Here is an 18,882-nt window from a genome sequence, read left to right on the forward strand (position 1 = left end):
CCTCCCGGGAGCACACCCTTGCCTTTCCCTTTTCCCCTCCCTTTCCCTGCCCCAGGTATCTTACCATTAGCTTCCTCACTCCCAAGTTCCAAGGGCTTTTTTTTTTAATTTTTTTTTTTTACCTCTAACTTGTTTCCTTAAGCCCATTTCTTCTGGAAATTATTTCTTCTATCTCTGTGATTTACCAAATATATGTTCTCTTCAAGTTTGGGTGTTGGCTCTGAATTCTTTGCTAGCCAAAACCAAAGTACCCAGGTTGCTAAATTCAGGTTTGGTCTGACCCCCATGGGTCAGATACCTGATGCCATTCCCACCGCCTACAACACGTCCACCCTGATACTATATAATGAGGGCAAACACTTTGCTGGTCTTTACAGTTAGCTTGCAATAAATATTTGTTGACTACCAGGCACCTGCTGTGAACAACTTCTCTATTCCTTTACGTCTTAGGGGTTGAATGAACGGAAGACTGCATTTGTGGGTGAGTGGGTGAATGGGTAGGTGAATAAATGAGCAAAGGTAGCGGGTAACAGTTGTTCGCATTCACTGAGCGCCAATGATGGCTCTGGGCGCCAGAGACCCAAACACAGCTGCACCACGTGGCCCGTTCGGGACCACGTGACAGGCTCCGCCTATTTCCAGGAGTCCCTCCACTGTCCCACCAAGCACCGCTCCACAATCCTGATTTCCGGTTTCATCGGTCGCAGAGGTCAGTTGCCCTAACGACCACCTCGTTCCCGCCTCTAAATTGCGTCACTTCCCCCACTCCTGCTTGGACAATTGACGCGCCTGCGCAGAATGAAATCCAAGACTAGCGGGTTCCTTCCGCGCAAGCGTCCCGACTGGGGGGCGGGGCCGAGTGGCGCCGCGGTGCGCAGGCGCAGCCGTCGGTGGGTCGGGGTTCGGCCGCTTGAGAGGTGAGTTGGGGGCTTGGCGCTTTGGCTCCGCGGCTAGGGGCTTCCCGAGCTACGCGGCCCGTAAGGGAAGATCGGTCTGGGGCTGGGGTCACTGCGCGATATGCCGGGTGCTGTGTGTGGGCGGTGCAGAGGGGAAACTGAGGCTGGGCGTCGTCGGATTGGCCTTCACCAGCCCTGGCTTCCCTCGCCCGGACCCCGGGCCTGGGAAATGCTGCTTCGCACATCCGTGGGTGGAAAACGGGAAGTAAAAGCGCCCCGCCTGTAGGGGCCGCTCGCTGGGTGTACGCTGCTGTACAGAGAAACGGTCCTTTTAAATCGGGCCCCTGTCTCAGGTCGGGGCTCCTGTCCCAGCGCCGCTGCTCTCCAAGTGGGTGACGTTGGCCAGCCTTTTGACTTCTCAGCCTCAGTTTTCCCCTCTGTAAAACGGGCATTGTCACAGCCCTTGCTTCGAGGGCGAGGGGTTTGGGGATGATTCAAGCCACAGGGCCCAGTGGAAAGTGAGAGCTCAAATTGGCTAGCAGTCTTATTTCACACTTAGGGTCTTCTGCATATTGTGCTAGAAGCGGTCGAAATCTGCACTTGAGGACCCGCTGCACACCTCTCCCTGGCTGTGTAAAGCTTGGACAAGTCGCTTCCCCTCTTTGAGCAGCACATCTCTTATAGGGGCTGTGGAAGTATATGCCTCTAGGCAGCGGTTCTCAACCTGTGGGTCGCGACCCTTTCACAGGGGTCGCCAAAGACCATCGGAAAACACATACATAATTAGATATTGTTTTTGTGATTAATCACTATGCTTTAATTATGTTCAATTTGTCACAATGAAATTGGGGGTCACCACAACATGAGGAACTGTATTAAAGGGTCGCGGCATTAGGAAGGTTGAGAACCACTGCTAGGGTCTATGTGAGAACATTCCTTAATCAGGCTCCTGGTACGTGCTCACTAGAGAATGACTGGTTTTTGTTATTGTCAGAACATGGGTGTGCAACCTGTGTCCCTGAGTGATGTTCCTATTTCTTTTGTTTCTTTCCCTGATTATTTGTTGAGTCTGTTTTTCCTCTCTCTCTAGACCAGTGATTTTTAATCCCCACCCCCCGGGGGGGGGGCAGTACTGGGAAATGGGGACATCTGTGGTTGTCTCAACTGGGGTGCTCCTGGCATCAAGTGGTTGTGGGGCCAGGGATGCTGCTCGACCCCCACAGTGCCCAGGACGGTTCCTCAGAGAATGATTGGCCCATTTTTGTAGGGAGCAGAAAGGGTACTTCGGAGGTAGTCTCAAGTCAGACTACCTGAGCTTAAAACTGATTTGTGCCTTAGCTGGATGACCTTGAGTGGTGCCCTTATCTTCCTAAGCCTCAGTTTTTCCTTCTGTAGAATGGGAATTAGGTGAAACAACTTAGAGTCTCAGCAAACTGATCAGGGAGCCAAATCCAGCTGAGGCCTGTTTTTTAAAATGAATTTTTGTGGAAACACAGCACGCCCAGCGGCATACACATTGTCAGGGCTGTTTTTGCATTGTGTTAGCAGTGTTGCCTTGTTGCCACAGAGACCCTGTGGCCTGTGAAGCTGACAGAATTTACTCTGGCCTTTTTCAGAAAATGTTTGCTGATCACTGAAATAAACCATTGCATGTACAGCACTTAGTGCAGTGCCTGGAACGTCCTCAGCATTTGTCACCTGAGGCTTATAAATCAGTCTTGACTGGAAGGGTGAGTGACTCTAAAGGGGATTAAGCTCTGCGCCAGGTCAAGAGCTGTAGTCTTATTTGATCTTACTCTTTTTTTGGCCAAGACCCAACTTGGGCTGAGGTGAGAAATGCTCAGTGATAGCTGAAGGAATAAAGGGGATTGTGGGCAGGTAGGCAGGACCAAAGGTCTTGTACTGATGAGGAAACTGAGACCCAAAGAGAACGACCTCCCCAAGGAGCCTGGTTGTCACTGTTGACAGTGACCTCACGTTTTCCTGCGGCCGTGTGCATCAAATGCCGCCCAGTGCTGGGGTTAAAAGGAAGTTGGCCTGTCAGTGACTCAGTCCGCTGGCTGAAGACAGGCCTGGAAAGAGCCTGTAGGAGATGCTGGACCCGAGGTGGGAATAGTATTGGGCTTTGCTGGGAAAAGAAGGTGCCTGGCTCTCTCTGAGGAGGTGACCTTGCAGCTTGGTGTGGAAGGGAGAATAAGAGTTTTCCTGATGGATCAGAGGAAAGGTGAGTAGTGGGTTGAGTGGGGCATGGAGGGTTTGGAGCCCAGGGGGTGACACACCAGTGCTGAGGGGCACACTTGTTACATTTCAGGGAGCTTTTGAGGGTTTATACTAGTAAGTAAACAGGACAGTCTGGTGGCGTTTTAGAAGAAAACTTTGGGGAGTGAACACCAGCTCTCGCTTTGGGGCAGCCTTTCTTGGGTACCTGCAGTATCCTAAGGTGGGTGGGAGAAGCACCCACAGAAGTGGTGGGCCGTCCTTCAGAAAGTGGGTGCCTCTCCTTCCCAAGGTGGGAGGTGGGTCACTCATTTTGGTAAGGTGTGTCATTTTTTCCTTTTATTGATCAGTCTTTGGCAGGGAAATAAAAGGAATAGAAGTTTTTTTGTTTTTTAATGATAAAATGAAAAAGTGGACTGAGAGCTAGAAGGGATTCTGAAGGCGCCCAAGAGGAACTGTCTCTGGGACAACCCCCCCCCCCCCCGAGCCTGGGGCATCGCCTGCTCACCCTTACCAGGCTTATTCTTGTGCTCTGTGCCCTGCTCTGTGCCCTGGTGGTGCTTTCTGAGAGCTCATACAGGCCTCACTGTTAGGAGAGAGTAGGTCTTTGAGAATGTTGTCCGGCAGCCAAAGACCTACAAGTTGTGATTGTTCCAAAGACACAGAGTGCCTAGTAGCCATCGAGCAAAAGTGCTGTCCCTGTGTCAGGCTGGGCCCTGCTCTGTGAGGAGCAGAAATTTTGTTCATCTCAAAGCCATGAGTTAAAATCAAATGTTCACACTGTTTGCTGTCCTCCCTGCTCAATGAGGTGAGAGGAGAGGCAGCAGTTTTAGGGACCACCTGTGTCAAACACTGCCCAGTCCTCTGCTGTGGACCCACAATCCCTTTTCTGCACTTCCAAAACCCAAATAGTCAACACACAGATGATTTCCCAAAGTTTGTAGCAAAATCATTTGACTAGAAAATCTGACCTGTGCTGACCTAAAGCCTTAATTTTCCCCACTTAGTGTCTAGCAGTGGTTTTCAGCTGGGGTGGTTTGGCCATGTCTGAGGACATTTGTGATTGTCACCACTTGGGGGGTGCTCCTGGAATCGAGTGGGTGGGGGCCAAGGATGCCCCCACAGAGAATGACCCAACCGCCATGTCGGCAGTGCTGAGGGAGAGAAACCCTGCATTAATTATTTGGGGAAATAGTGAATTTAATCCCTGCTCACAGTAGACACCAGTATAAGTCCCCAGTGGTCAGACAGTATAAACCAGAATGAGCCCAGCATCTGTGTGTCACCCCCTGTCTCCTCCCATTCAGGCTGTGCATTTAAATGTGTGCAGCCTCCTAAGACCTCAGTAGTCAGGTGGTTATGGAACACAGTCTCCTGGGATCCACGGACTCCCCTGACCCGGGATGATCCTGCTCCCACCCCCAGCTCCCAGGGAACATTAGATGGATGCCAGGGATGCTGTTCAATATTCCATAGTGCACAGGAAAGTTCCTCACGCAGAAAATGTTCCGCACATTGATGGTGCCTGGGTGGAGAAACCCCGCATTAGGTCGCTGAATTCTCAACCACTTGTGAAGACATTTGTTAACCCATTTTATAGAAGAGGAAAGTGAGGGCATCAACTGGGACTCTCAGGTGTGACACAGGGACAGGGAAGGCAGCATGCAGTTGGCCTTGGGTAGAAATGGCCAGACCTAAGACATTATGGCTCCAGGTCTTGTCCTTTAGGAAAAAGGGATGTATTCTCTGGCCCATCATCCATACACAGGCCCAGGACAGGCTCCAGGGCCCCTGACTTGTTGACACAGGGTGTATGGGAGGAAATCACATCGGTAGACAGGAGAAGCCTAGGGCAGGCAGCAAGAGTTGCCTTAAATTACTTCAGTGGTGGCAGGAGGGGTGGGAGCAAAGGCCCTGAGATACAAAGGGTCCGAAGCATTGGAAGAACTGAAATGAGTGTGACTTCATTTTTTCCATTTCCTAAACCTCCAATGTCAGCCCCTCCAGCCTCAGCTCCATCCAGGAGTGCAGGAAACAGTTGTGCTAAAGATCAGATTTCTTTTTTCTGCTATTCTTAAGCAAACAGCCCACGTGTCCCTGAAAGGGAAGCAGATCCTCTCACCCCACACACACAACCGGAAACCCAGTGTGAATCTCACATGACTCAGTGTGCTCAGAAGTGGTGCCCAGGACTCTTAGGCAAAGTCCAGCCGCTCAGCTGTGTGTGCTTGCCCTGCCGCCGGTTGAACTTGTGACCCGCTCTGTAGGGCCTGGCACGCCTCCATCCAGTTTGCCGTCACAGTGCCGGAGGAGAGGGTGTCAGCAAACCAAGGCCCAAGTAGTAAATACTGTCAGCTTTGGGGGCCACCAGGGAAGGTCAGGCATACTATTACGTAGGCACTTATATTCATAGAATACAAAAGCCATTCTCAGCTAAGCAGGTAGCTGAATGTGACACTTGACCTGTTTTAGAACAGACTATGCAAAAGGATCCGGGTCCTGGGATCTCAGGGGTTTATATCCTAAGAGGAGGACCTTTGAAACAAAGTTTCTTAATTAGAGTAAAATAGACATAAAATTTGCTATTTTAACTATTTTTTGTTTGTTGTGTTAATCCTCACCCAAGGATATTTTTTCCATTGATTTTTAGAGAGAGCGGAAAGGAGGCGGGGGGGGCAGATCGAAAAACATCAGTGTGAGAGAAACGTATCAATTGGTTGCCTTCAAGCTGCACACACCCCAACTGGGCTAGGATCAAACCTACAATCCAGGTGCGTGCCCTTGACCAGGAATCAAACCCAAGACCCTGTGCAGATTGACACTCTAACCTCTGAGCCACACCAGCCAGGGCTAACTATTATTTTTAAGTAACAGTTCAGTGGGTGTAAGTACATTCATTGTTATGCAACCATCACCACCATCCATCTCCAGAACTTTCTTATCTTCCGAAACTGACATTTTAAGAGAGAGAGAGAAACATCCATTTGTTGTTCTACTTATTTATGCATTCATTGGTTGATTCTTATATGTGCCCTGACTGCGCATCGAACCCATAACCTTGATGTATTGGGGCAATGCTCTAACCAACCGAGTTACCCAGCCAGGGCCTGCCTCTGAATTTGACTCCCCTAAGGACCTCCTGTGACTGGAATCACAGTATTTGTCCTTCTGTGTCTGGCTTATTTCATTGAGCATAATGTCCTCAAGGCTTATCATGTTGTAACATGTGTCAGAATGTCCCTTTAAAGCTGGATAATAGTCTATGGCCGTGGTCGGCAAACTGCGGCTCGCAAGCCACATGCGGCTCTTTGGCCCCTTGAGTGTGGCTCTTCCTAAGCCTTAGGAGTACCCTAATTAAGTTAATAACAATGTACCTACCTATATAGTTTAAGTTTAAAAAATTTGGCTCTCAAAAGAAATTTCAATCGTTGTACTGTTGATATTTGGCTCTGTTGACTAATGAGTTTGCCGACCACTGGTCTATGGTATAGATCAGCGGTCGCCAACTGGTGTCCGTGAGGTCCGAAAGGTTGGCGACCGCTGGTATAGATGGAGCACATTGTGTGTATCCACATTCATCCATCAATGGGCTTTGGAGTTCTGTCCACCCTTCAGCTACTGTGAGTCACCCTGCTGCCTGTTGAGAATATGTGTAGAACAAAAGCATTTTGGGCGTTCTTGGCAGCATGCCTGCCTCCTTGGGTTTAGAGGCCGGCAGGTGGCCAGTTTGTTCTCAGGACCCTCCAGCTGGGGAGCACGAGTCACCTTTTGGGACTTCACTGTCTTCGAAGCAAGCAGGGTGTGGTTGCTCTCCGTGGGCCTCTGTGTATCGCCCCCAAGATCCTCTAGCCATTTGTCCTCCAGGCTCTGGCCCATCTTAACCCCAGACCTGGGTCCAGGGATGCTCTTGGGCCAAAGGTACTGCTTGGTAAAGGCTCATTGTGTCCAAAAATAGAGGGGGAAACTCATAACCACACCCAAGAGCTTTCCAGGGTGTCTATAACTTTCTGTCCAACTACAAGTGCTCCAACATAGCTATTTTAAGTTTATCCCCTTTTTAGACATTGAGGTATAATTCACATACCATAAAAAGTAGTAGGTTTTCGTATATTCACAGAGTTGTGCAGCCATCACATGAGTTCCATTACCCCTGAAAGCAGCCGAGTCCCTATTAGCAGTTACTCCCCAGCCCCTGACAACCACAAACTCCCTTCCTCTGGATTTGCCTGTTCTGGGCATTTCATAAAAATGGAGTCACAGTGTGGCCTTTTGTGTCTGGATCCTTTCCTTCTAAGAAGCAGTTGATGATGCCCTAGCTGGTTTGGCTCAGTGGATGGAGCGTCAGCCTGTGGACTCAAGGGTCCCAGGTTCGATTCTGGTCAAGGGCATGTACCTTGGTTGTGGGCACATCCCCGGTGGGGAGTGTGCAGGAAGCAGCTGATCGATGTTTCTCTCTCATCGATGTTTCTAGCTCTCTATTCCTCTCCCTTCCTCTCTGTGAAAAATCAATAAAATATATTAAAAAAAAAAGAAGCAGGTGATGGATGAGGTTTTCCATGTACCACAGACAGAGCTTGTAGCGTGGCCAGCATCACATGCCTTGACTGCCCTCGCACTGCAGCTTTTAGGTGCCAGATGCTGGCATCAGCACTGTGTGCTGCCAGGGGTTAATGACTTGCTCTTCTGATCTCTGGCCAGTGACGGGTTAATGATGATGGGGTCAGGAGGCCCACTCCTTGATTTCTAGGGGGCACAGGCTATTCACCCCACTGGAGGTATTTCAAGGGGACCAAGATGCTTTACACCGTGGCTCCCAGCCGTGCTGAGTGGATATGAGCCACACGGGCAGCATGTAGGTCCCCGCCCCGCTCTGTGTCCTCTCTAAATGGGAGCAGTGATGCACCCCGGAGGTCATTATATGGTGGAAGTGAGATGTGCTGTGTAAAGTGCCAGGCGCATCACAGTAGCTCTGGTAGCAGACTCCTCACACGTTTCTTATTCTCACCCAAGCACTAGACTAGGGATATCGGGGACTGGTCCCTCTCTGTGGGGGGCCACCCTGGGCTCTGTGGAGGTTGAGCAGATCCCTGGCCTCACCCACTCAATGCCAGGAGCACCCCCAGTCATGAGAACCACAGATGTCTCTAAACAAAGCCCAGGCAGTACAACACGGTGCAGAGGAACCCGGGAGGCCCTTAGGTGGCCTGGAAAGGGATCTATGCCCTGCAGGGCCTTTCTGTCTGCTCAGGCTATCCCATGGTGCCTGTGTCACCCGTGGGCCTTGGAAACTTGGGGTTCACAGACCTCCAGGACTCCAGCCCATGCAAGGCAGCCCTGGGGAGCCCCAGGCTATCCCCATCCAGCCAGTGAAAGGGCGAAGACCGCCAGGCCCAGGGCTATGTTACCCTCCTGTGAGATCAAGGAGGGGCTGCACGGGGTGCTCTGCCCACCCACATGCCCAAGAGCAGGGGCTCTGAGCCTCATTGCTTCAGTGTCTCATCTGTGAAATGGGATTGTTAATGTTTTGCCTCACAGATAAAAGTGGCCAATGTGCTTGGGTGGGGGACACACCTTCTGCAGAGTCCTGCCTGGAGTATGACCTGGGAGTAGGTGGAAGAGTGCATATCTAAGCAGCCCAGTCCTCATGCTTTTGCCCGGGGTCTGCAGATCCTGAAAACCCCTGGGTGTCATCTCTTCCCATCTCAAGATGGATAACAAGAAGCGCCTCGCCTATGCCATCATCCGCTTCCTGCATGACCAGCTGCGGCACGGGGGGCTCTTGTCGGACGCCCAGGAGAGTTTGGAAGGTATGCATGGGCCTCCGTCAGCCCCGGGAATGGAGTCTCCTGTCTCCAGCTTTGTGCCCCCACTGCCTCCTCCCACTTCTGCTCCTCTTCCTCCCCACCTCCCTTTCTTTCATCGGAGCCTAGAACCATTACAGGATGGGTATGATAGGTCAGCACACGTGTCCAGCCGTGGATGCTGCTCCTGTCCTGGTTTCACAGCCAAGACCACCGAGCCCTGAGCAGGCACAGGACTGAGCTCTCCGGCCTCCTAGCCCAGTGCTCTTCCCCCACTGCAAGGGTGCCAACCCCTGTCACTTTAGGGCAGGCCTTCTGTAGGAGGGAAAGGAGGCATGTGTGTCCTGGGGCAGAGGGCAGGTGGGGCAGCCCTGCACCGGTGGCCCAGGGCTCTGAGTAGTTCCTGTCCGTCCCACGTGCAATTATGTTGCCCCTGGAAGGAGCCCAGTCATGAAGGCTTGGGCGGGGGGTGGTGTGGTCTTAAGCTTTGGGTTCTGGCCGGACTCCTTGGAGGTTCAGCAGAATGTCCTGACAGCTCCGCAGCTTCCCAGCAAGGTAGCCCAGCAGTGTGACCCCACGGAGAGCCCCACTGGGCAAGGACCGTAACTTCCCCCACACTTCCTTGCTCTCAGGGCTCAAGGGCGTGTCTAACTGTCCAGAGTTTCCCAAGGCTCTGGGCTGACCAGGAAGAATCCAAACCAGGGTCAAGGAGCACACACTACACACTGTGCCAGGGTCGCTGCCAACCCACTTGCAGAAAACCAAGCGTGAGCCCTGCCTCCTGAGCCTCATAAACTCAGGTCCGTGCAGAAGAAAATATCTGTGTTCCTTGCAGTTGCAATCCAGTGCCTGGAGACCGCCTTCGGGGTGACGTTGGAAGACAGCAACCTCGCACTCACTCAGACTCTTCCAGAAATATTTGAAGCTGCCGCGGGCAAGGTGAGCTGCGGGGCCACCCCCATCACAGCCGGGAACAGTGAGAACAGCATGGGTAGCCAATGGCTCCGAAGCACGTCCCTCCTGGTGAGGGAAGTGGGGCACCTGCATGGTGGGCACTGGGCCTGGTTCCTCTCTCAGCTCAGCGGCCCCTGGCAGGGAGGACGGCTCAGGGAGCCGAGATTGGAGGAGGACAGCGGGATTGCCAGCTTTTTTCTTTGGGGCCAGGAGATGCCGCAGAACCGGAGGAGTCCTGAGGTAACCCCGCCTTCGGAGGAGGACTCGGCCGAGGCAGAGCGCCTCAAAACCGAAGGTGAGAGAAGGGTTCTCTGTCCTCACGGGCACCTCTCCACCTGGATCCAGAGGCAGGCCGATCCCTGGCTCTGAAGTCGAGGTGGGGGTGCTGTTGGACAGTAGACGGCAAACCGGCCTTTGGAGACAGGAGTCCAGGTGGGGATGGCTTTTAAGAACACAGATGTATGTGGAGAAACCATGGCCTCACACACAATGGGTGGAAATGTAAGCAGTGCAGCTGCTGTGGAAAATGGTCTGACAGCTTCCCAAATAGTTAAACACAGTGATCACATGACCCAGCAAACACACACGCCCACAAAGATGCTTGTACACAGATGCTCACAGGAGCACAGTTCGTAGTAGCCAAGAAGGGTAAACCACCCAGATGTCTGTCTGCTGGTGAATGGATACATACAAGGTGGCCTGTCCATGCACTGGATTATTCCTCAGCCATGAAAAGCAGTGAGGCACTGACCATGCTACAGCGTAAATGGACCTTGAACGCATGACGCTCAGTGAAAGACGCCAGACACAAAAGGCCACACAGCGTGATTTTGTTGATGTGAAATGTCCAGAACAGGAAAATCCACAGACCGAGGAAGTGGGTTCATGGTTATCGGGCTGGGAGGGGAGGATTGACTACTGATGAGGACAGGGTTACTTCTCGGGGTGGTGGAATGTTCTGAAATTAGATGGAGGTTATGGTTGCACAACTCTGAATATACTAAAAAGCCACTTAATTGTACACTTTTAAAGGGTGAGTTGTGTGGTATGTGGATTACATCTCATTAAAATTGGGCTCTATTTCTGAAAAGATGCAAAAGTGACAGTATTTGAGACTTACATCCCCAAATACCACAGTCAAAGCAGTGACAGCTACCATCACCAAGCGCTGGCTCAGCCAGCCCCTGAAGACACTCGATGCAGACCACACCCCGAGCCTATGCCTGAGTGTTGCATCCTGGCCCCTGAAACCCCAGACCTTCAATTGGGAGCTGGGAGAGCTGAGAATGATTCCTCAGACCCCCTCAGGTCTCGTGTGAACAGCCAGTGTACATTTTTTTCTTTTTCTGTAGGAAACGAACAAATGAAAGTCGAGAACTTTGAGGCTGCCGTGCACTTCTATGGGAAAGCTATCGAGCTCAATCCCGCAAACGCCGTCTATTTCTGTAACAGGTACCTGCCGGGCCTGCTCGGAGGCCAAGCCAGCCAGTCTCACATCCTGGCAAACAGGATGGGCTGTTGTCTGTAGGTTACTGATTGCCCCCACTGCAGTCCCAAATACACATGGTGTCAGGCGGTCAGCGAGCTGTCAGTCAGAGTTGATAGTGACATTTAAATTAGATGGCACCATTCTCTACTCCGATGTGGGGCCAAGAAAATAACCCACAATTTGGATACGTGACACGCTCCTGACAGCATTGGCAATAGTGAGGAACTGCACCTGGCCTGTCGTTTTTCTGTTTCCTTGTTTTTAAAAAATTAAGTTTATTGGAGTAACAGTGGTTAATAGCATTGTATAAATTTCAGATATACAGCTTTATAAAAGGACAGCTGTATACTCCATTGTGTGCTCACCACCCAAAGTCTAATCGTCTTTCCATCATAATGTATTTGACCCTGGCCTGTGCTTTTTTATTTATTTATTTATTTATTTATTTATTTATTTTTATTGATTTCAGAGAGGAAGGGAGAGAGAGAGAAACATCAATGATGAGAGAAAAATTACTGATTAGCTGCCTTGGGCACACCCCACACAGGATGGAGCTTGCATCCCAGGCATGTGCCCTGACCAGGAATTGAACCGTGACCTCCTGGTTCACAGGTTGATGCTCAACCACTGAGCCATGCCGGCTGGCTTGGCCTATGCTTTTAAAGGAAAAGTCAAATGAGCTGTCACATAGCCTTACTGTACGGAATATTGTGTTAATGAGAGGGACTGAGTGGAGAGCAGGAGGCAGAATCGCACAGTCGGTGTGGAAGCCGTGGGAACACACAGTGTACAGAAGACACCAGAAGCATGTATGCCAAAGGTTGTCCACATCACCTCTGGGTAGAAGTGTTTCTGTTTCTTTTTTTTTTAAACTATTTTTTGGGGGAAGTAATTCTAGATATACAGAAAAGTTGCAGAGGGACTTATCTGGCATAAAATGGGCCTGAGCTTCACCCAAAAGGAAGAACCTCCATGGCGAGCCCTGGGATTGTGGGTTCAGAACCAGGTCCTGACACTGCCTGTCTGCTGTGCAGCATTGGGCCACACCCCTCTCCCTCCCTCAGCTTTCGTTTCCTCTGGCAAATGGGATAGCACCCTTTCCCCAGCCCCCAGCACAGGTGCCTAGCAGACAGATGCTTGTGTCAAAGCCCACATACCCCGTCACAGCCCCGTGCCCACCCTACCTTACAGATGGGGAAACCAAGGCCCATCCACAAATGGCTTATCGTAGGTGACCAGTGAGGGACACAACTCTGAACACCTGCTTTGTTTCCCTAGAGCCGCCGCCTACAGCAAACTGGGGAATTACGCGGGGGCCGTGCAGGACTGCGAGCGGGCCATCTGCATAGACCCATCCTACAGCAAAGCATATGGGAGGATGGGGTGAGTGCCTGGGCAGGCGCCCCTCGTGGGCCGGGCTGCCCCTTCCCCTGCATCCACCACATTCCTCTTCTGATTGTGTGGAGGGTTTTCTGTTCCATGAACCAACTCTCCAGCGCCAGCGGTGGGTTCAGCCGTTCAATTTAGTCCTGACACCACCTACCTGGAGGTAGTCAGACCCCACTGGTGCAGGGCTCAGCCCCACTTCAGACACCAGTCACGAGTTGTCACTGTGTTTCTGACCAACCAGCTATAATGAGGGCTTCCCACGACCCCTCCTCAGGGTTATCAATTCCCTAGAATGACTCACAGAATTCAGGAAAACACTTTACCTACATTTACCAGTTTGTTAGAAAGGATACAGATGGAACAGCCAGATGGAGGCACACAGGGTAAAGTCCAGCATGGTCCTGGGTTTGGGTGCCAGAGCCCCTGTCCCTGTGGAGCTGGGGGTATGCCCCCTCCTGGCACACGGATGTGGTCACCCTCTAGGTGTGACTAGAGGGGCTTGTGAATAACAGAGGACACACCTATGACTCAGGAAATGTCAGGAGCTCTGCCAGGTGCAGCAGGGACAAGGACCAATAAACATCTTTGTCTGACCACCCTGGCCCCATCCTTTGGGCCTTCCAAGCCCTTGGTGTTGGGTACCACCACTAGGACACGAGTCATTTGAATTGTCATATGTTCATCCCCTTAGCCCCTCCCCTGGCCCCCTCTTGTGTCCTCCACTGGAGCCCAGACTGGACCAGGAATGATGGCATTGACATGGGGACCGTTTGAGGTGTGGGGACTGAGGGAAGGGCCAGAGCTCTTGGGGCCTCCCCCTTCATCCCCAGCACCTCCCCCCAGCCTGGCGCTCTCCAGTTTGAACAAGCACGCGGAGGCCGTGGCCTACTATAAGAAGGCCCTGGAGCTGGACCCCGACAACGAAACATACAAATCCAACCTCAAGATCGCGGAGCTGAAGCTGAGAGAGGCACCCAGTCCCGTGAGTCCCCCGGGAACAAGGGCGTGATGCTGTCGGAGGCAGAGCACAGGGCAGGCCAGGCAGACGCGCTCACAGCTCACAGGCTGAGGGCTGGGCCGCTAGGGGACCTGGCATTCGTTTAATCAGGTCTGAGATACACATTCGGAAATGCCTGTCAGGGAGGAAGACACTTTTATTCTCACAGAGCCCCAGAAACAGGAGAAGACGTGCTGCAGGGTCACACGGGGAAGCACCAGGGTCAGTCATGAGGTGAAGGAAGAGGGGACATGTGGACCAGAGCCTTGATTATGATTTCATGAGAAGGAAGGGGTGAGGTGGGGGGAGCAGGCTTAGGTTTTACTAGTTTGAATAATTCCAGGGGACTCTGGTAGGGGTTAGCCCTAACGGGCACCTGGCTCTGGGGTGACTAGGGCGAAAGGCTAGTGGCTGAGTTTGAGGGCCCCGTAGAGAAGGGGTGGGAGTGGACAGTGGGTGCCTGACTTGCCTCTGAAAGGTGCACTCCTCGGTGCGTTATTGGCCGTCGCTAGCACTGGTTACCCTGAGGAGGGCCCATCCCTCCAGGGTCTGCCAGGCCCCAGGTGTCAGAGCGTCAGAAAATGAGAGATGCGTTAACAGTACTTCTCCCTGGTGATGGACGGTGGGGCTCCTGCTTTTTATGAAGCACCCCTAGCCCTGTGGGCTGGCTGCTCAGGCCGAGAGAGCATCTGTTTGAGCTAAACACCTCTTAGAACCCCAGAAGGGCCCCACAGGGGGTACTAGCTCTCAGATCCTGGGCCAGTGTCATCTCCCTGTGTCCTGATCCACTAACCGTGCTTTCCTCACCCACAGACAGGAGGGCTCGGCAGCATCGACATCGCGGGCCTGCTGAACAACCCAGGCTTCATGAGCATGGTGACTGCCCTCCTCGCCCACCACCCGGGCCTGCCACGCCGCTGCCTGCCATAGACCAGGGCCCTCATGTGGCACTGTGGACACTGGGGCTGGGGTCACTCTGGGATGGGGGCCTGCCTGGGCACTATGGGGTGTTGAGCAGCATCCCTGGCCCCACCTTCTCCAGGCCAGGAGCACCCCAGTGATGACAACCACAGATGTTTCAGTTGTTGTCTTGTGTCCCCTGGGGCCAGCATACCCCCAAGGGAGACCCCCCCCCCCCATTATTGAGCCAAAGGACAAATTAGATCCCACCTCTCCTGGCTGAATAACGTGGGGAAACTACCTCCCAAATGCCCAGCATGGTGTTCTCACAAGGAGACAGGGATAGGGCCACGCCTGCCGGCTCGGATGGGACAGCAGGGCACTAGGTATCCCACTGAGAGCGGCTCCCCGCTGTGACCTGAGGGGGCTGGCCCCACACACACATGCCCATTGCTGAGTGATCTTGCTCGGCCTGAGGCCGCACTGCTGGCCTACAGGCCTCAGGGTGCAGGGTCTCAAACTGTCTGGAAGAGAAAAATCCTCAGTACATCAAGGAGCATCTCGCCTCCTAAATGCATAAGAGGTTGTACTTCCATTGTAAGCCTGTGCTGCAGCAAAGCCAGGGTCTTCGTTGATGTTCGGGGATGAGTACCAGCACTCTAAAAGGCACCTGGCTCAAGGACTCGGCCTCATAGCAGCCACTCCTTTTGACGTCAGCCATCCAGCTCCTGCTGTTTGTGTACTGTTACTGGCACGGCCATCACCCTGCATTTACGTGTCTGTGTGGCTTTTGGCGGAGCTGAACGGTTGGAGCAGAGACACCCTGAAAGCTGACAGTCCTTAACCTATGGCCCTTTACAGAAAGTTAGGCAGCCCGTGAGCGGTGGTCTGGCAGGACCCTGACCTGGGTTCTGAGGAGATGTCCTCAGTGGAGCTGTGAAGGCACGAAAGTGCCCAGTGCAGTGTTGCTGACGGATAGAGCAAAACGAGGCTGCCTGGCTCTCCTAATGTCTCGTGACCCCAAAAAAGATAGAAAATACACACCCAGAGACACCTAAGGTGCCAGCAGAGAAAGGATAGGTGCCCTGGAGCCTCCTGAAATAAGGGTCCCAAACGGGATCAAAGTGGTGAAACACGAGTCTCATCGCATGGAGGGAGAAATGGGGTGTAGGGGAGAGGCGGGGGGAGCAAGTACCTGGGGTTACATACTTGCTGTGCTGGGGCAGGAGAGCCCAGGGTGCTTGAGAGGGAACCTTCTCCGTCGGAGCATGTTGGAAGCTGTCCTCTGACCATCGTTTTTTTTCCTCAGGCATCAAACCTGATGAACAGCCCCCAGCTTCAGCAGCTGTAAGTGACAACCCTTTCCCCTGGGTCTTGTACTTAAATCTCTGTGGTAAAGCACATCAGGTTATTATTTTAACCATTTAGTTTACAACTCAGTGGCATTACGTGCATTTCAGTGTCATGCAGCTATCCCCACCACCGAGTTCCAGAATATTCCACCACCCCAAAAGAAGCCCCATCATTATAGTCACTCTCCCTTCCCCTAATCCCTGGCAATAACTAACCCACTTCCTGTCTGTGAATTTAATTTTTCTGTTCTGGAAATTTCACTGCGACCTTTGGTGTCACAGACATTTCTCAGTGTCTCCTGGGGGCCAGAATTGTCCCATTGAGAATCAGTGTCGTTAGGGCAAAAAGCCATTCCTGGAAAAGCTGATGACCTCACAGGGCTGCCATCCGGGAGAAGGGTGGTGACACAGAACGTCTCCTGTTAGCAGAGGCCAAGGGCTGAGTGGAGCCACTGGGGGACGGGTGGGCTGGGCCATCCTGTACAAGTCACAGGCTTTCCTCTTGCAGCATGTCCGGGGTGATTTCCGGCAGCCACAACCCCCTGGGGACTCCTGGCACCAACCCCTCACAGAATGACCTGGCCAGTCTCATCCAGGCGTGAGTAGACCTGCATCGTGAAGGCACGGTGGGCAGGCAGGGGCGCTCCACGTGGGAAGATGGAAGCGTCAGCGCTGTGTCCTCCCGCGAGCGGGCACACTGCTGTTGAGGGTCACACGTGGGGGACGTGTGACGAATGCCTGGGGGACGTTTCCATGTGGGTGTTGGGGAAGCTGGCTGGTGTCCCGGCGAGCTGAGCCCGGCGCCTCTCTCACAGGGGCCAGCAGTTCGCGCAGCAGATGCAGCAGCAGAACCCAGAGTTAATTGAACAGCTTCGAAATCAGATCCGAAGTCAGACACCCAGTGCCAGCAACGATGACCAGCAGGAATGACCGCTCACGTGAGTCCCCTCGGGGGGGAGGTGCACCCCTTCCAGATGTTTCCACTGAATTTTGCTCCTCCCCCTCCCAACTCCCACTGAGAGACATGGACTGAAACTTCACAGCTTCTGGAAGGGCTGGTCCCTAAGCGTGTCTACAGGTGACAAGAGTACAGGAAGTATCGGCAGAGTGCTTTTCTGTGCACCTGTGGAAAGTGTCCTGGTGGCTCAGTGGGTGCGAGATGAGGTCACCTGGGCAGGGGAAGGACAGACCTCTCCGCCGCGCCTTCCTGCCCACGTGTTCTGCCTGGGTTTCGTGATTTGGGGGTTTTGTCTTGTTTTACTGTGAGCAGATGTTACATGTACACCTGCTTAAAAATACACTCGGAGGGTCCCTGGAGGCCTTGGCTGGCTTGGTTAGCTGTCCCTGGGCCCCTGACCGCCACTCTGTCTGTCTCCAGTGATTCTGCTCCTTGGAGACAGGTAGCAGGTGGCTTTCTTCATTTTGTTACCGTCCTCCTCACATTTTTATATTAACCATGATTTTTTAAATAGAAAAATGTAAAGAAAAAGCACAGAAAACAACCTTAATCTTTCCATGCAAAGCAACGAATGTTAATATTTGGAGTATACTCCCCCCCCCCCTTTTTTTGGCCTTAATTTTAAGACAAAACATAGGCCAGTTTTGTATTTGTTTTTTGTTGGAACTTCATCCCGCAAGTACTTTCACCGGCATTTTCACGTCTGGGCCCCAGAACCACCTGTGCTGGTGACCGTGCTGTTTCTGTGCTCACACGGCACCACGATCCACGCGGAGGCAGAGTGCATTGCGACCCCATCAGCGGCAGCGATGCCCTCTGGAATCTGGGCGCCCGCCTGGCTGACCACCGCATGTCTTGTCCTTCCAGCCATTCCAGTGCCGTCGGGTTCTTCCCAGCTGACTGGAGCCTCCACACATTCTGCCGTTTTCTCCCATTGGATTGCCAGAGAGGGAAAAAGAAAAAGAAATTGGACCTGCATGAGATGGATTTTTATGCTTTTTATTTTTTCCTTTCACCCTCACCTCCCTTTTTGTACTCCCTTATGGCTCCCAGATCCTTCTCGAAACAGAGCCAGCAAGCTGTGAACGCAGACCAGCACCAATCTCCAAAACACCCAGTCACTAAAGTATTTTCTAGAATATTCCGAAGTGGGAATGGTCCTCGGGGGTGTTCTCCGAGAAGTTACCGGTTTTACGTCCAGCTACGTACGAAGCCTGAAGCCTCTTTTCGAGTCAACCTTGTCTGCTTGGACGAGCTCACTGCCAGCCACAGTCTGGGCACCAGTGTCCACCGGACCCTCAGACCACAGGTTTTTGCATGAGGAACTTTGGTTGCAGATTCCTAAAGACATTTTCATTTCCCTGTGCCTGTCGGGAACGGGACTGTCTTGGGGTGCCTAGGGCCAGCTTTGGGGACAATCGAGCATTTTTATAGATGTGCTTTTCACCCCTTTTGATCCTCCTTCTCCAGTACTCACACCCGACAGATCACAAGGCGGGTGATCATGACCCTGGGGCCTGGCCCCCAAGCCGTCCCAACCTGCCTGTGTGTTCTGGCCCACGGACTCCCAGTGGGCTCCTCCTCCTGTTCTGGGGCCACTGTGCCCCCCTCCTCAGCCTGCAATTGCCAAGCAGGCAGCCAGGGATGGGTAGCCCGCCTAAGATGCAAGGCCGCCATGGACATCCCTGCGTCCCCTGCTTGGGCAGGGTCTCAGGGTGAAGTGCTGAGACCCTGTGCCGGCAGCAGTGCTGGAGGCTCCCTGGTGGTTTGCAAAGTTGACTCAGTGCCGTGTGTCATAGGAAACTAGTAGGAAAAAGGCACACCACCCGCCACTGCAGTCATCACTTGGATGGCAAGGTGGCCCTAACTCTTGAGTGCTAGCCATGGTGACAAGAGTAATGTGTGGGAATAAATAGACATTGTGACCTC

At 52.7% G+C, this 18,882-nt stretch overlaps 1 protein-coding gene across 4 annotated transcripts; it reads left to right on the plus strand.

The window, feature by feature from the left end:
- Positions 1–784: 784 nt before the first annotated feature.
- SGTA (small glutamine rich tetratricopeptide repeat co-chaperone alpha) lies at positions 785–18,882 on the plus strand. Of its 4 annotated transcripts, XM_059697249.1 has the most exons (13): positions 831–917; positions 2,513–2,626; positions 8,781–8,920; positions 9,750–9,853; positions 10,079–10,163; positions 11,221–11,320; positions 12,636–12,740; positions 13,590–13,728; positions 14,557–14,619; positions 15,953–15,990; positions 16,504–16,593; positions 16,811–16,933; positions 17,821–18,882. In XM_059697249.1, exons 3-12 carry the CDS (start codon positions 8,821–8,823, stop codon positions 16,923–16,925), a joined length of 939 nt encoding a protein of 312 aa, XP_059553232.1. In that variant the 5' UTR covers positions 831–917; positions 2,513–2,626; positions 8,781–8,820; the 3' UTR covers positions 16,926–16,933; positions 17,821–18,882. The 4 variants fall into 4 exon arrangements, with proteins under 4 accessions (XP_059553231.1, XP_059553232.1, XP_059553230.1 ...); XM_059697248.1 differs by lacking the exon at positions 2,513–2,626 and having other exon boundaries at positions 785–917; XM_059697247.1 differs by lacking the exon at positions 2,513–2,626 and having other exon boundaries at positions 877–917; positions 8,694–8,920.

Source organism: Myotis daubentonii, chromosome 5, assembly GCF_963259705.1.
Source record: "Myotis daubentonii chromosome 5, mMyoDau2.1, whole genome shotgun sequence".
In the NCBI taxonomy this organism is placed as follows: Eukaryota; Metazoa; Chordata; class Mammalia; order Chiroptera; family Vespertilionidae; genus Myotis; species Myotis daubentonii.

Excerpts from the sequence above, each read along its gene's own strand:
- SGTA (XM_059697248.1), top strand. The coding sequence starts at position 8,821 with ATGGATAACAAGAAGCGCCTCGCCTATGCCATCATCCGCTTCCTGCAT. Across the intron at positions 8,921-9,749 it reads CGCCCAGGAGAGTTTGGAAG|TTGCAATCCAGTGCCTGGAG; the intron begins GTATGCATGGGC and ends TGTTCCTTGCAG. Across the intron at positions 10,164-11,220 it reads AGAGCGCCTCAAAACCGAAG|GAAACGAACAAATGAAAGTC; the intron begins GTGAGAGAAGGG and ends CTTTTTCTGTAG.